This window comes from Pelecanus crispus, chromosome 2, assembly GCF_030463565.1.
Source record: "Pelecanus crispus isolate bPelCri1 chromosome 2, bPelCri1.pri, whole genome shotgun sequence".
Taxonomy (NCBI): Eukaryota; Metazoa; Chordata; class Aves; order Pelecaniformes; family Pelecanidae; genus Pelecanus; species Pelecanus crispus.
Window position 1 is genome coordinate 17,059,873 of NC_134644.1, and position 15,566 is coordinate 17,075,438.

The 15,566-nt window shown below is 38.0% G+C and overlaps 1 protein-coding gene across 2 annotated transcripts in view; it reads left to right on the forward strand.

Annotated features, from left to right (window-relative positions):
• ARHGAP12 (Rho GTPase activating protein 12) overlaps nucleotides 1–15,566 on the forward strand; it is a 75,823-nt gene that overhangs the window by 20,612 nt on the left and 39,645 nt on the right. For both annotated transcript variants that reach the window (XM_075728120.1, XM_075728119.1), the window contains exon 2: nucleotides 9,301–9,564. In XM_075728120.1, coding sequence (XP_075584235.1) covers nucleotides 9,301–9,564 — 264 coding nt within the window. The remainder of the gene's footprint in view (nucleotides 1–9,300; nucleotides 9,565–15,566) is intronic.

Genomic DNA, 15,566 nt, shown 5'->3' on the forward strand with positions numbered 1-15,566 from the left:
TTTTTTTTTTTTAAATAGTAGATATTCTGATGTGTTAAAAAGGATAGCTGTTGAAAAATTTGCCTGAAATTAAAAATATGGAAACAATCAGGACTTTGCATGTACAAACTTAAGAACAATTACGTCCCGAGATTCATATTCCCCGAACTTAGGTCTGTTTTATGTATGAATAAATTACTTGAACAGGTTTTGTCATAATTTTTCTAGACTTTGGGTGTATAATTTGCTTTTTGGTTTGTAGAGGTATAGAGCTAGCATGACAGTATGTAAAATGTGGTTCTTCAAATCATGTATTTTGAAATCGTATAGCCAGTCAGGATCCCTGGAACATTCTTCTCAGACATTGCTCTCGGTTTATGAATTGGGCAGTATTGAAAGTTGTTTCTCAGGTTTTTAATACAACGTTTGTCGAAGTTAATGCAAATAGCTACACTGGCTGTTTTCTGAAGGGATTGCCTGTTTATTCCCAAGTGGGACATTCTAATCAAGGAAACTGCCTGCTGGAGATTTGGGGCACATGAGTAGTGCAGTGCCTTGGGAATAATAGTTGCAAGTAATAAACTTGGAAAGCTCTGAGAAGCAGATGTGGAGGGTAGCAGCTGCCTATTAAGCTGTGTGAAGTACAGCTGCGTGGGTGTTCAGGAAAGGATAGAGCCTCCCGGTTGCATGACAGAATATATTCTTGTTGATATATTAGTAAGGCAAGCCAACAGAAACTATTCTAGTATCTGATTTCATACTATACCACGATTGCTTCCTAGGCCAGTTAGCTGTGTTATTCACTGGGGTTTGCCACTTTAATTTATCCCCATAACGTATTTCCAGTATACCAGTAAGTGTGCGGATACATAGCATTGCTCATACTGTTTGAATACTGGTGATGTTCTGCAGCTCTATATGTTATTAAAAGCTTTTCACTGTTGCAGTTCATAAGCTCAAGAAGATACTTTGAAATTATTCTAACACCTAACAAAGAAATACTAGCATAACAAATGCTTGCAGAATTTGCTGCCACAAGCAATGTTTAGTGAAGCAGAGTTTCACACAAGTGAAATCTGCTTTTACAGCAGAGTGAACGAACAACAGCTGTAAATTGTGTGGGAGTTCTGCATTTTCTTGTCAAGTGTTTGGAATTAAATACCCTTTCTGACAGAACACAGATTTGATGACTGCTGTTTTTTACAACTGTCTCTTGCAAATTGTTATTTCTCTCTTTTTTTTTTTTTTTTTTAAGAAAACAACTTATATTTGGAAAGTGAGCCATTAATATAGACATATATAGTTTTCAAATTTGTAATGGCTCTGGCTTTTTCCTTCTCTTTCAAACAGTAGAATATTACAATTTTTATTCTACTGATTCATGGGTTTTGGGTAACTTGCATGGCAGTAGTTAGATTTCATTCTGTTTGATCAAATGGTACTCAAGCTATCTTTTAAGCTTTTGAGGTTGCCCAGTAATACAACTTCAGTAACTTTTGAGTAACCTGGGAATCTTATCAGAGGTGATGTTTACTTTCCCATCTGCACTTTCTGTGGGTGCCCAGTTTTACACTGCTTTGTGTAAGCACTGGACCCTCAAAAGTACACTTAAAGGCTGTACTTTAGAAAATGTGAAGTGTAGAAAAAAATTGCTATTCAGTTTGAAGTGACTTAAACTAATGGAAACTTCTTCTTGACCTTTAAGCTGTTATGATTTCAAATAACACCATTCTACCCCCCAATTATATTTCATAGGAGCTAAATTTTTAGACTTGGTATGGTACCGTAATGGTGACAACATAGAATTGTTGCATGAAGAAGTTAATAATCTGTCTCAAAAAATACTTTGACCTCTCTGAGGCAAATGAGATGTATAGCTGTATATTAAATCAGCTAAAACAGCAAATGGCTTGTTAAGTGAGGGCTCTCTGGTACTCCTGAAACTTTGCGAGGTTGTTCTGCTGTATCGGTTGTTCTGCTGTAACTTCTAAAACAACCGAAGAACTTGCTGTGCTCTTATGATACTGCCCTTCTGAAAAGCAGTAGCTGCTGGCGTATTACAGGACAGTTTTCCACTGAAGAAAGCAAGTTAGGTTTGTCTGGTGTTTTCTTAGTGTACTGTCTTAGTTTTTATAGAAAATAATCCTTGAGAGTCATCACAAATGATTCCCAACCGGATTCACAAATCTGCATTCAGACATGTACTGCAGGTTCACCAGAGGTCAAGAATTGACAGCAGTTAAACTAAAACGCAGAATAAACTTGGTGTTTCTACTGGTTTTGCTGAAACATCATTATTGCAGAACCAACTTGATACCACTTCCATGAAGGTGGAGGAAAAATAAATGTGTAAATAAATCTACTACTGCATGGCATGCCCAGGTTGTTCAAGATGCTGGCTAAATTTCTGAAGCAGGTTACAGATACTGCATTGTGTCTGTTGAAAGTATCAGTGTTTTCTGTTGAAAGTATCAGTGTTTCCTATGGAGAAGTGGACAGGGTGAAAAAAAGAAAAAAAGGACTGAAGGAAATTTACTGGCTGACTTTTCAACACTGTTAAATTTGGCCACTCTTTCCTAATTAGGGTAAGCTTGCTGTGTAAGCATGTATGAAGTAAAGTGTTTCATATGGTATTTAAATTTTCTACTATAGGAAAAGCAGCTTTGTCTATATCTTTGGACAAAAGCTTTTTTATAGAAGGGAGAAGCTAGATTGTGCAAGTGGTGAAGTACAAGTAGGGTAAACACTGTCATCTTTGTGCATGTTTTACAAAGGATCCCATTGTAAGATCTTATTTCTGTTTTTTAAAATATTTGACATCACTGTTGCAACCCTTCGATCAATTATATACTTTCTTTTATTGCTATAAACTTCCTAAGTTCGTATGTAATAGTTTTGCTCGCTGAGATGGTCATGAGCACTACAGGGATGTCAGTGGGAAATCTGTAGAGTGTACAGGAAAGAGGCTTTCCATCAATTTTCTTTGATCAGTCGCTTACGATGGGTGATCTGGGAGTTGTCTGTGGTACTCGAGACAGCCAGTGCTCCCCTCTAGCAGGCCACGGCGTACCAGCGAGCCCTCCTGCTGCAGCCGCTGGCCACTTCGGCTCCAAAGTGCTTGTGGATGTGACAGGAGAAGCCACCTCTTGGGTGCTGCAGGATTTTTACAGGGCAATTTAATGAATCATTGTCTTGATGAATACGAAAATAATTTAAGTCACTTCTTCTGGGCTCCCAAGAAAGGGGAGTGTGTTTCGTTTTGGAGGCTTTTTGCTATGCATCTAGATATCTTTTTTTTTTTTTTTTTTAAATTTATAAGGCATTACAATATCACCGGATAAAGATTTATGTTTTTGGCAACTTTGGGATTTTTTTTTTTTGTGTGTGTTATGGGAGAGCTAAAGCCGAAGGGAACTTAAATGGCTGAAATAACAGAAGCCCATTCTGGCAGAACATGATGTCCTATGTACTAAGACTCTTTGTTTCATAATCTAGTTTCATAAAACAAAATATTAATAGATGTATTTATATAATAATGAATTGTATGTAAATATCTCTAGAAATACAAGAAAGTAATAGCTCAGCCTGTAATGCAGTGTAAGTAAAATGCAAAATTGACCAAGATAGGATTAGGGAAAGTAAATCAGATGCTTAATTTTACTGTTTTCAATCTGTTGGAAGGTTAGTGGTTAGCCATTTTAAAAAATTACTTTGTGTGTGCTTAATTTTTAAATGGGACATTCTAAACATTTAACTGTTGAATGGCCTTGACTAGGCAAATATATTTGAATGATTTGTCCAGGATGATTTTAATGCTCCATTGCTTTGCAATGTCATTTCTTTTTTTTCTTATCACTTTATAATGGCAAATCAGCTGAACAGGAGAACTTCAATGCTGTTAAATAATACTTCCACTGCTATTGCTTGTCTGAAATTTATAGTCAGCTATTAACAGGCTTATACTATTTACTGTCATCTTTTTATGCGTTCCTTAGACTCACAGAGTAAATTATCCAGTTAAGGTTGGAGAAGGTTAGTGCATAAAAAAAATGTTTGGGCTCCCATTTCAATTTGGCTTGTTAAATTAGTTTGCTATCTTCACCTCTGAGGTAGTAGAGGACTTGCTGAAAAATCTCCCTTATAGATTTTTGGGTATTACAGTAAGTTTTAAATGTGCCTGAATGTTAGAAAGAAAGTAGGGTCCAGAACATGTTTGTAAAAACGTAAGCCAAGAGCAGAAAGAGGAAGGAGGAGATGAGCTAATTATTCCAGTTGAAGCTGTCATTTTGTGAAAATGAAACTGTAGAGTTTTTGAGATTTCTTTTGTATCATTCCTGTTGAATAAAGCTGGCATTGAAGTCTCAGGCCTTCCTAAAAGGACAGTGGCAATTCCTTGGCAAGAAGCTCGGTTGTTGAGGGAACTGGGATGCTTCATTCTGTCTTGGGATGCTGTGGGATGTGCCTGTTCTCCTTTCTTCAGCTTGCTGCTGCAAAGAGCCAGTATTCCCTTGTTTCCTTTAGTGTAATGCTGTTCTTTTGCATGAGTATGGACAATCTGTTGCTTGTAACTTCATAAAGAGTATTAAGATGAGATTTGCTTTTTTAAATTTTTTTTTTTTTTTTTAATTTTTAGGAGCTAGTTTCAGCAATCCAAATGCTGCTACTGAAATGGAAGCTTTTAATTTCAAGTTCATAACACTAAGAAAAGCTGCAAACAGAGGCATGACAACTAAAGCAATTTATTTGTAAAGGAAGGAAAATCACATGTGCTAGGTCATGTTTTGCAGGCTAGCATTGTAGTCGTTCTTTAAGTGGTTATGTTCTAGAAATTTTTGTCTTGGATTTAAGTGCTGTAAAAGGATAAAGATAATTGCCAGTTTCAAGGAAACTTTTTCTGTCTTTTAATTGCTGGCATCCTTGATGCAGTATGCTCTTATTGCATGAAAATAAACCAAAAGCATTTTTAGGTGGTGGATAGGGAAGAGATCTGTGGTCCTTGTTTCTCCCAGAACTGCAGTCTTACTCTGTCGGAGTGCACTTTTTTTTTTTTAAAAAGTTTGCTTTAATTTTGAATGCTTCAACAAATTCTGCCATCTGAAAAAAGCCATTTGTATAAGGTAACATTAAAATCTAAGGTATCCTCTGAGAAGCTGTTATGCATTTTGGTAATGAAAAGTACCTTGTGAAGTATAGTAAGTTTGCTTTCCATTGCACTGAGTTCAAGTGTTCACAGGCCTGATAGTGTATCTGTGGCTTTTGTTGAAAATGTTGACTGTTCATTCATAAATGATTAACAGGTTGTTTTATTTAAAGGCACATATCTGCTTCCTACTGTGTTAGTGTAAAAACTGTGTTCTGAAAAAGCTGTGTGTACAGTCACTATTTGAAGAATGTTGTGTGTTGATCCTGGAAACTTAGTTTCATGCAGGCAGGACAATCTTCCTTATCAATTTGCAAGGGTTTAGTGCTAGCAGGTTTTTCTGTGAGACTGAACTTAAATACAGAAGATTTCTAAAGTATTAAAATACAGAGCATTACTGAACTCAGGGAGAGGTCCTTATATTCATAAAGTTGTCATAGTACTTAACGGGCTGTACAATCTTTATTCAAGTTGTAGCATCACAGAAGTGTTTCTGTTTTCTAATTTTTCTTTATCACTTTTCTAGCAAGAGTCCTTCATTCACTGTTCTTAGCAGGAGAAAGCAAGATGAAAAAGTCTGAAATCCATATCAAATAGCAAATGCATGTTGAAATGTTTTGAGTATAAGGCATTTTGGCTGTGCGTGCATGAGCATGTTGAAGGACGTGTTCTTGTGATTCTGATAGTGAGAAGACAAGGAGTCTCTTGGTAGATTTAGTGCCATGTTTATGAGCTTTCTGAGCTCGTTAGTGCCAAAATGAAGCTCAAGGAGTGAAGTTCTAGCTGGAAGTCCTCACGTACTTACAGAGCTAGGATAGATTTAAGTTTCTCTTAACTGTGCATGTCTGATTTTGGGAAAACAGCCATGGAAGTGGTCAGAAACTATTTTGATCTAGGCAATGCTGTATCTATTTGGATTTATACATTGGTAATGAGTAATGGGTTTGGTAAATGAGTGGAATACAATTAAATCGATATGCTTTTTGGCTTGAAGCTCTTAAAGGCTTTTGCAGAACACAGTCTTGAACTTAAACAGTCACGTTCAAAGAGACGGCGAGGTGGTGCAGGGCCTGGGAGCTCTCCAGGGACAGCTAGTGGGACCTGCCCCTGCAGGACTCTCCTTCCCAGGCTGGGTAGGGGAGAGGGTTGACCTTCCGGCCAATGCTGGTGTCGAAAGTACCCTAGAGTTAATTTCAGGAAACTTTGAGCTTTCTAAAAGCTGTTTTTTCTCATCAATAAATGAGAAATTCTTCACAAAATTAGCCTTGGTAAGTTTGGGGTGCTGTTGAACTGAGGATTAGTGTGGACACAACAACATACCTCATTGCGTGGCTCAAGGTATGAGGAAGTATCATTGTATGCTACGTGGTTATTTAAAATAGTCCTGATAAGAAAGTTGTGTCTCTCAAAGACATATGAGCTAAGCTGTGTGTTGTAGTTGGACTGATGGCTTTGCATTTTTTATGCTTCACTAAAAGCAGTAACTTAGAGGTGTCGCTGACAGATTTTTTTTGGGAGAATTACTAAGTTTTTCAGAAGGGAGAGCAACAGGGAATGAAAGTAGCTGGAGGCTTGGTTGGCAGGACAGTGAGCTGTCTTCTTTGTTGTTCAGGACAAAAGTTCTGGCTTCCTCTTGAAAACCAGAAATCAGTATGTTGAGTTTGGAAGTACTAAGCATTCAGAAGAAAACCCCTCATTACGCTTTCCTATCATGTTACTGTTTTAAACTTAACTAGTATGCTGCCTGAGTTACGTGGCAGCACGTTGGCTGTGAGCTCCCAGTATTGGCTTAGCAGATACATGTCCTGCAGTTTCATCTGGAGTTGTTCTGGTTATGATGCTGAAACCATTGAAAACCTCAGTGTGACACCTCTGGGCCATATTCTATGTGTTGCTTGAGAAAATGTTCTTAAAAACTATATCAAGCGTTCTGTGTCATAGGGTTTCTATTTGGAAAACACTTTTATTAATACGCAGAACTGTTCTTTTAATAATGGCACTTTGTTGTCTTAATTAAAACAAAAAAGCAACTGGCAAATGCAGGCCAGACAGCAAAGCCGCCTTACTGTCTTGCGTGGAAGAGCAATTTTAGGAGGACGCGAGTATTGTGCAAGCCGACGGCCTCCCGCCGCAGCAGCCAGGGTGCTTGACGGTGCTGCTTTTGCCACTTCCTTGAAATAGAGGAAGAACCTGAAGGTTGTGCGTTCCCCGGTGCAGGTGTGTGGCGTTGCTTCAAATGGCAAGCCCGGTGCTTTAGCGGCAGGATGATTTACGTGGGAAATGCAGCTCTGCAGGCCGATGGGGAAACAAATGCAGAAACTGCGCTCTTGAGCGAGGAGACCTCAAGGTTACTCTTCCAGCATCCTGGGGAATTGGGGTTCATCCCTGAAGACAGCGGGGTGATGCTTTGTTCGTGGTAGCGTGCTTTATGCTGTTCGTGCTCTCAAGAGCAATTCTACCAGAGGCAGCCATTCGACCCTCCGGGGGTGGGGGGAAGCGGCGGCGGGGGGGCGACTTGGGTAGTAGAAAAATAGTCTTTTACTGTTCTTCAAGTTTTGTAACAGATTTTTTTGTTGTTTGTTTTTCCCCCTTTGAATTAGGTAGAGGAGGATACTAATTGGTTTTGGCTCTCTGATTTTGCCAATGTTGCAATTTTTTTTTTTTTTCTGTTGTGGTTTGCCTTAAACATACTGTACTTGCTATATCTAGTAAGCTGTGCTTTCTCTTTCAAAGGCGCACAAAACAAGTCCATGCTGGTTTTAATCTCATTAAGTTCCTCTCTAGCTGTTTCCCCTTTTGGTTGTGGATATTGCCCGTATTTGGTTCTAGCTGTGGTGCAATCAGTTTATATCTGATTGTGTGGTATGATAGGCTGTCTTGCCTGAGCAAACCCCCATAATTTATGATTAGATGTGGCCTAGATTAGCAGTTTATGATTTTAATGTTTAAAAGTACATTATAAAAGGCCTTTTATGTAATGCGATATGTTATTTTTCCTGTGAAAGATGCAACAAGAGGCACAAGGACTTGCCTGCAGCAAAGCTTCTGAATTAAAACCAAGCAGCGGGAAGGGATGGTATAAAGTATATAGTTCCTTTAGAGTGCCTAAATAATGTGCCCTAAAATACAGAGATGGCAGTGCATTACCAGGAAACTATTCAATTTGGTTTAATAACAAGCTGCTTCCACAATCTCATAATCACAGCTCTCGTGAAAACACATGATCTCATATTCTGCATGGTATGTTTTATGTACTTGTATTACACTTTCAGATGTTCTATTTTTAAAGTATATTTCTCTTCTAAACACTTTAGTGACTTACTTGAAAGTACTCATGGTTTCAGTCAGTGCCATGGGCTTTTAACCATGCTTTCTGCTGGCCTTCATGTTAGCAAACTCTTTATTAAAGAGAAATTGTCATTAATGTTTTTTTTTTCTTGTAAGAATTTGTTGTTCTAATTGTGTGCATGTATATGAATAAAATTAGGTGGATGAGAACATCCACTTAATTTCTATAAGGAGAGAGTGGTAATCAGCACACTAGGTGATACTGCCTAAAATATTTTTAAATAAGCATCTGTTTGAAAAGGCATAGAGGTAAACCATCCAGGTGTTTTCCAGAGTTTCTTAGTCACAGCACTGTGCTTATCTTTCCAACCGAACAGTCTGTTTAGATCTTGCTGAGAAGATAAAAGTGCTACTTTACATTCACCACCATCTGTATTAGCAGTGAGGGGGAAAGGTTGGGGAGCAATCTTTGCCTAACAAGTGGCATTTCGGAAATGCTACATTTTGTCTTCAACAAGATCACGTTACTTATAGTTCCTGAGCAATACTTGAACTGTAAAGCTGAATTTTTTCAACAAGGCAAGTGTATAATTATTTTGGTGAGGATACCAGTGTATTTCAAATCCACTGTAAGACATAATTATCAGCTGTCATCTGGAGGAATGCTGAAAAATTATTTCAGTATTAAATAAATATAGCTTGTGATATTTACCTTACAGTTGACAGTCTAATGTTTTCACGCCCCAGCATCTTGTGGCTGTCCTTTGTGCTTTGTACTTAACAACAAAAAAGGGAGTGTGTTGGTTTGTTTTACTACTGTAATATATTCTGATTTGTAAGGGAGCATTCTAAAATTCATTTGCTCTTTAACAATACATTTCTTCTCTCAATAGCCAACTACTCCACCAAGCCAAGGGAGGCCTGATTCACCAGTTTATGCTAATTTACAAGAACTGAAAATATCTCAGTCTGCACTTCCACCACTACCTACAAGTGCGCCAGTCCAAATAAATGGGGAATGGGAAACCCATAAAGATACGACAGGACGCTGTTATTACTACAACAGAGGATCACAGGAACGAACCTGGAAACCTCCGCGGTGGGCCCGAGATGCAAGCATTAATAAAGGGGATTCCCAGAGCCACGCAGATCCTGAGGTAGTCCCTTCTGAGATCGCAAGCAATGAGATTGCAATGCGTATGAATGCTGTTTTGCTGTGGAATTTGGTATCGCTGACTTTCGAGGTGTCAAGGAGTGTCTTCATTTGTCTTTTTGGTTATGTGTCTTGGTATGAAGTAGTAAACAGCTTTTCAGTTGCTTTTGTGTACAAGAATGTGTATATGGACTGTGTACAAGAGTAGTAACTTGTAAGAATGCCTTACAGTCCCTCAGCAGGTATTGCAGCTTTTCTTTTAAAGGTAAAGAAAAACTACAATATTTTGAAACTAATAGGACTATAAATGACAATAGAATAAGACAACCATCATAACTCCTCTGACATGGAGGGCGTTCTCTTTCCCAGTGTATTTGGCACATTTTTGAGGGAAAAGGGAGGGGAAAGGAGGGGGAGTGTGGCAGTGATTCTAGAAGCAGGATTTATGGGGATGTGTTGAAAAAGGCAAGGGGAATTACTTGGTTTTATCGATGTCAGTTAAATACACAGTAAAACAAAAGCAGGGGATATACAGGTGTTTGCTACTGCTTGGTTAATGCTGTGGCAATAAATTTAAATATGAGATGTTTTTCTTATAGAGGAAAATATTTTCGTAGAGAGGAATTAAGATGGATTTAGAGATTAAGATGGATGTAGAGAACTCCAGAGTTCTGGAGTCAAAACCAGACTTAATGGAGTTCCACAGCACTTCCCACCTGCATAAAAAATACTGACATAATTCAAGCTTTTATCAAATGAAAATACATTGATTTTTATTTTCATACTTAGATTTATACATACTATTAATAATTCTGTATATTCTGTGATGCTTTTAATATTTTTTTTTTAAAGGGGCATATGTGACTGTTCAAACTCGAATTCTCTTTAATTCATGAATTCTTAAAGAGCTGGAATAATCATAGTGAATATAAAAAGCAAGTTTAGCTGGATAACTTGTTGCAGCATTTTATTTAACCATTTGCTGAGGAGATCTGAATTTACACACTTGTCGATGATTTCTGCCTTGGATAGCTGTAGAACAAACTAGGAGAAAGGGCAGTTAAAGCAGCAATATTTTGTTATCAAATTATGTTAACTTTGAGAAAATCCTTTTCTTCTTTCTGTGAATGATATCCTAGAGAACAGGAAAACATCAAAATTATCGTGCTAGAAGCTCTGCCTAGCCAAGTGTCTAGGTCCAAGGGTAGCAAATAATGATGGGGGGAGGAAATCCACCCCAGCTTTTGGCAATTAGCTGTAGGAGCTTTTGACTAGATTACATTCAGGCCATAAACATATTCTTTAGATACATCAATAGATTTTTTTCATTACCCAAACCTTTTTGCTTTTGCAAAACCTTTTGGCAAAGCTTTGCCGCAGACCTTGCTTGAGAGAGTTGAAGCTTACCATGAAGTTATTTACGTTAAAAGATGATTTGGGCTAATATTTGAGGTGCAGATATATTCTGTGCAGCCAGTTGCTAGGGAAAGCCAGACAATGGTGTGTTTGAACTGCAGTGGTTCAGATAAAGCAAAGGAATAGTTGGGAGATGGCTATTACTGTTTAAATATGCTTAAAATAGTGCTCTTGTGTTCAAACAGTACTTAGGTTAATCGGTTTCCTGATTGAAAGAAAAAGCAAACATTTATCAAGTAATCTACATATTTCACTTTTATATACCCTTTTCCAATATGTCTAGTTTAGGTGGATTTCCTCCTGAGCCTATTACAATGGTTAGTTCTAAAATTTAATTGTGGACTGCTCAAAAATTTTAGATTACTGGAAGGCCTGTTGTAGAAGTCTACCTTTGGGATAGTAGTGCCAGAAACAGGAGAGAAAGGGAAAAGAGACCCTTCTGTTGCCTTTGGCAATGGTCTTCATAGCAGCCATGACATGTGCAAGCATTTAAACAGCCAAATTTTCTTGCTGCAGGCTAGTGGCAGCAACAGGTAAACTGGTGAAATATTTGTGGCTGTCACTTTGGTATCTCTGACGATAGTCTATTAATTTCTCACTGGCTGTTCTTTTGCTGGGTAAGGCTCTGGTTTTAGTCTGGATAATGTGATTGCTTTTTTGAGTAGTAACTCTCCTTGTAGTAAGTGTAATTGCTTTTCTGTTACCATCATTCTTCCTTCCTTTCATGGAAGGACTGCCAATAATTCTTTTTCCCTCCCCATCTGCAAATGATCCCTCTGACTCATACTCGTACCTTTGTACCATGACTTCACCGTATGGTTGCATGTTCAGAAAACTTGATTTTTTGTTTTAAAAAAATCTTCTTTATTGCCCATAACTTATTTCAGCTCAGTTCTTCTGTTTATTTGTAATGCTTGAGGTATCACAGATTGGCCTTTGGACAGTCATCTATCAAGTTTTCAGTCTTTGTAAGACCAATGGATGATGCCTGTTTTGATTAATTTTTAACTAGACACAAGTTTATATTTTCAGTAGCACAAGTTCCTTAAGTAATTTGTGTCCTCTCTGACTGTGTTATCAAAGTTTGAGTCTAGGGAGAAATATGTTGCAAGGTCATATCAATGCACTTTCCAGCAGTTGTGTTGATTTTGAAGCTGCTCCCCGCCCCTTTCTTTTCTGTTTTGCATTTGGGAGTGTACTTCACACTCCACTGTTCATGCTCACCTTTTTGTTTATGACCTCCGAGTACTTAAACCAAAATACTTAGAGTGAAGGTTGAGATCTGAGCCTAAGCTACAGTAAAATATAGGACATCCCAAACTTTGTCTGATTATGAAGACTTGGAGCAAATATGTCTTAATAATTAGTAAAACCAGGTTTATTTTATTATAATGAAGTTCAATTGGCTTTTACACACTAGTCTGAGTTATGCTCATTCCCTTCAGATTTGGTAATACAGGAGCATATGCAGGAAGGTTAAATGCTAATTGTATCTTTACTGATTTGTCCTCTGAGGAGCTTGTATCGTATTAGGTAGCAAAATGGCAAGGTGACGTAAAAATGAGACTGAATGATCATTTGTTCCAATATATGTGTAATATATTAGAACATGAAATAGCTTGTAGTCGGTCTTGGAACTTTGTGATTAGGAAATTGAATTTTATTGGCTAATTAAGGGGCAAAACTGTACCTAATTTGTCAAAGAAGTTGGTAATAGGTATGACAGTTATTTGGAAGGGGTGGGGGAAAGCAGTGAAGTCCTATCGACAGGGCCTCTAGGAAGGTGTATAAGATTTTGGAATTAAAGATAAAATTTATCAGAGGTAGTGACTTGTTAATGTATTTGAGGAAGGAGTGTTTAACAGTAACTGGGAGAAATCCGTCGGATAGTAAAGTGATTTAAATAAGGTGGACTGTAAAAGGAATGAGATTTCATCCTATCAGAGAAAGGCAAACCTCTAATACCTCGCTTAGGAGACCATAATGTGAAGTAGAGACCAGCAAATTAACCAACAAACTGTAGAAAAGCAACAGGATTTCAGGTAAACCGAAAACTACGTCAACACATGTGGCCAAGATGCAATTTTGTTCTGTTTTTTGTTTCAAAATGAATGAAGGGTAATAAGGAGATGCTAGTTTCTTTAGTCAGTATTCTTTCTTACTGTTTTGACTTTTGGAAGTAGTTGTAACTTTCAAAACTAGACTGGTTAAGTGATAGAAAAGAGACTGTAACTGTTCCTTTTTTTATTAAAGGCAGGATGATGAACTGGTCTCTGCCCTCAAGAATTTTCCATGTAAATGGAAAAAAGCCAAGACAGACAGTAGAAGCGATGATGTGGGAGACCTTTTCTGTAATTCCCTTTAGCGTCACAGCAGAGTTGTTAGAAGGTGTAAGGTTGGGCATCTGTCTGCTTAAGATGGCTTTATTTAAATGTCGTATAGTATAATTGGGAATGGGACTGAGAAAAAGCATAGATGATACCTGAAAAGCATATAGGCAGTTAATACTGATAAAGTGTTGAAAGTTAAATTGAAAGTTGCTGAACGTGGTTTGGCCAGCGTTCTCTAATCCCTGTTGATGCAGCTTTAGTGGTTGTTCGTACTAGCTGAGGGACAAGGAGTGCCGCGGCTTTTTAAACTTTGTAACAACTCAAGAATGTTGTTTAAGTTTAGGTCTGCAAAGGCTAAATTCCTGCATTGTATGGTATGTGAGATTAGTTAAGCCTTGAAACATCAAGACTATTATTATATGGGTGCCTTGCAGATAGACACATTAGCAGTTGTTCTGACTGAACAGCAGTATTTTTTCTAGGAGAATTTTCATTTTTAAGTCTTATGTTTAGTTTTACATGTGTACAGTGCTTCCTCAGTATCAGGGGTTGCTTGGAAGAGGCAAATACAAATGCATTATGTTAATCGGTCATAATTTCTGTTAATAGTAATAATAAAAATGTCCAAAGTCCACTACTTTGATTGAACAAATGTCAATGCACTTAATATTTAACTGTTAAAACATAATGTAAACTTAAATATATTTATACAATATAGCTATATGAAACAGTAGTTCAAATAGGGCCAATAGCACTCTTGTCAACTCCTCAGTCTTAATTCTTCAAGTGTAAAAATGGGACTGAAGATCTCCCTCCCCGACGAAGTGGCTAGAAATCAGCACTTTGGGATTTCATGTTACCCCACAGGCAAGAGAGGTGGCATTGTTTAATCCATAGTTTAGATGCTTGCATTCTGTAGGCTGTAGAGGATACTCACATTTTTCATGTTACTTTATTAATGACCCGAAAATTTCCCATGGGTTTTGCTGTGCTTGGTAAGCTGGCTCATGTCAGCATAGGGAGTTTGTGTCACACAAGTGGTAAGGTGCTCGGAAAGGTAACACCAAAAACCTGTGTAATAATCATTTGGAAATGTCACTGAACACGTAGTCTCTAAAACACTGACTTTTAAAAATGGGTGAGTTTCTGATACCTCAGTATTTTTTTTCGTAAGATTTAAGCTTTTCAGGAGAGTTTTGGGTTTTTTTCTAGTTTAAAATGGAAATTCTACCTTTCTCCTGCTTTATGGTTTTCCTCAAACCCTTTGTTGTGGTTTAACCTCAGCCAGCAACTAAGTCCCACACAGACACTCGCTCACTCCCCCCCGGTGGGATGGGGGAGAGAATCGGAAGGGTAAAAGTGAGAAAACTCTCTTGGGTTGAGATAAGAACAGTTTAATAGTTGAAATAAAAGAATAATAATAAAAAATTATTATTGCTGACGGTTGCCCATCCCATCCCCAAGCAGCGATTGCTGCCCCCCGGCCAACTCCCCCTGCTTCTATATGGAGCCTGACATCATATGGTATGGAATAGCCCTTTGGGCAGTTGGGGTCAGCTGTCCTGGCTGTGCCCCCTCCCAGCTTCTTGTGCGCCTGGCAGAGCATGGGAAGCTGAAAAGTCCTTGACTTAGTGTAAACACTGCTTAGCAACAACTAAACCATCAGTGTGTTGTCATGATTCTCATGCTAAATCCAAACCAGAGCACTATACCAACTACTAGGAAGAAAATTAACTCTATCCCAACCGAAATCAGGATGCCCTTATACTTTGTGTGATTGAACCTTAGTCAATATTTAACTATCATCGTTTCTGAAGAGCAGGATGTGTTCTCTCTTAACTGTTATGCCTCCTACTAGCTGAAGATCCAAGATAGTGTGAAAGGAAATCTGCACTGAATTCCTCAGGAGACTCTGGCATAGAGATATTGTTGTGGGAGATGAATGCAGGGAGACTTTTTTTTTTTTAATGCACAGAATGGATGCTTTGAATAATAACTACAATATGTTGGCAAGGAGATGAACCAAGTGTATGAGGGAACAGAAATTGTTTGATCGGTGTGTGCAAAATCTTTTTTCTACTTTATGTGTCAGACTTGTTCCTTACATTATAATTCGCTTCTACCTTCAGAAAATAATCTTACACCGCTGCTAGCTGCTCCTGGTAGAGAGCCTTGCTTTTGCATTGCTCATTGTCACATGCATCAGAGTTGGAAGGAGGAGAGTGGAAATTCTTAGTATTTTAGGATGCATTGCACAAGT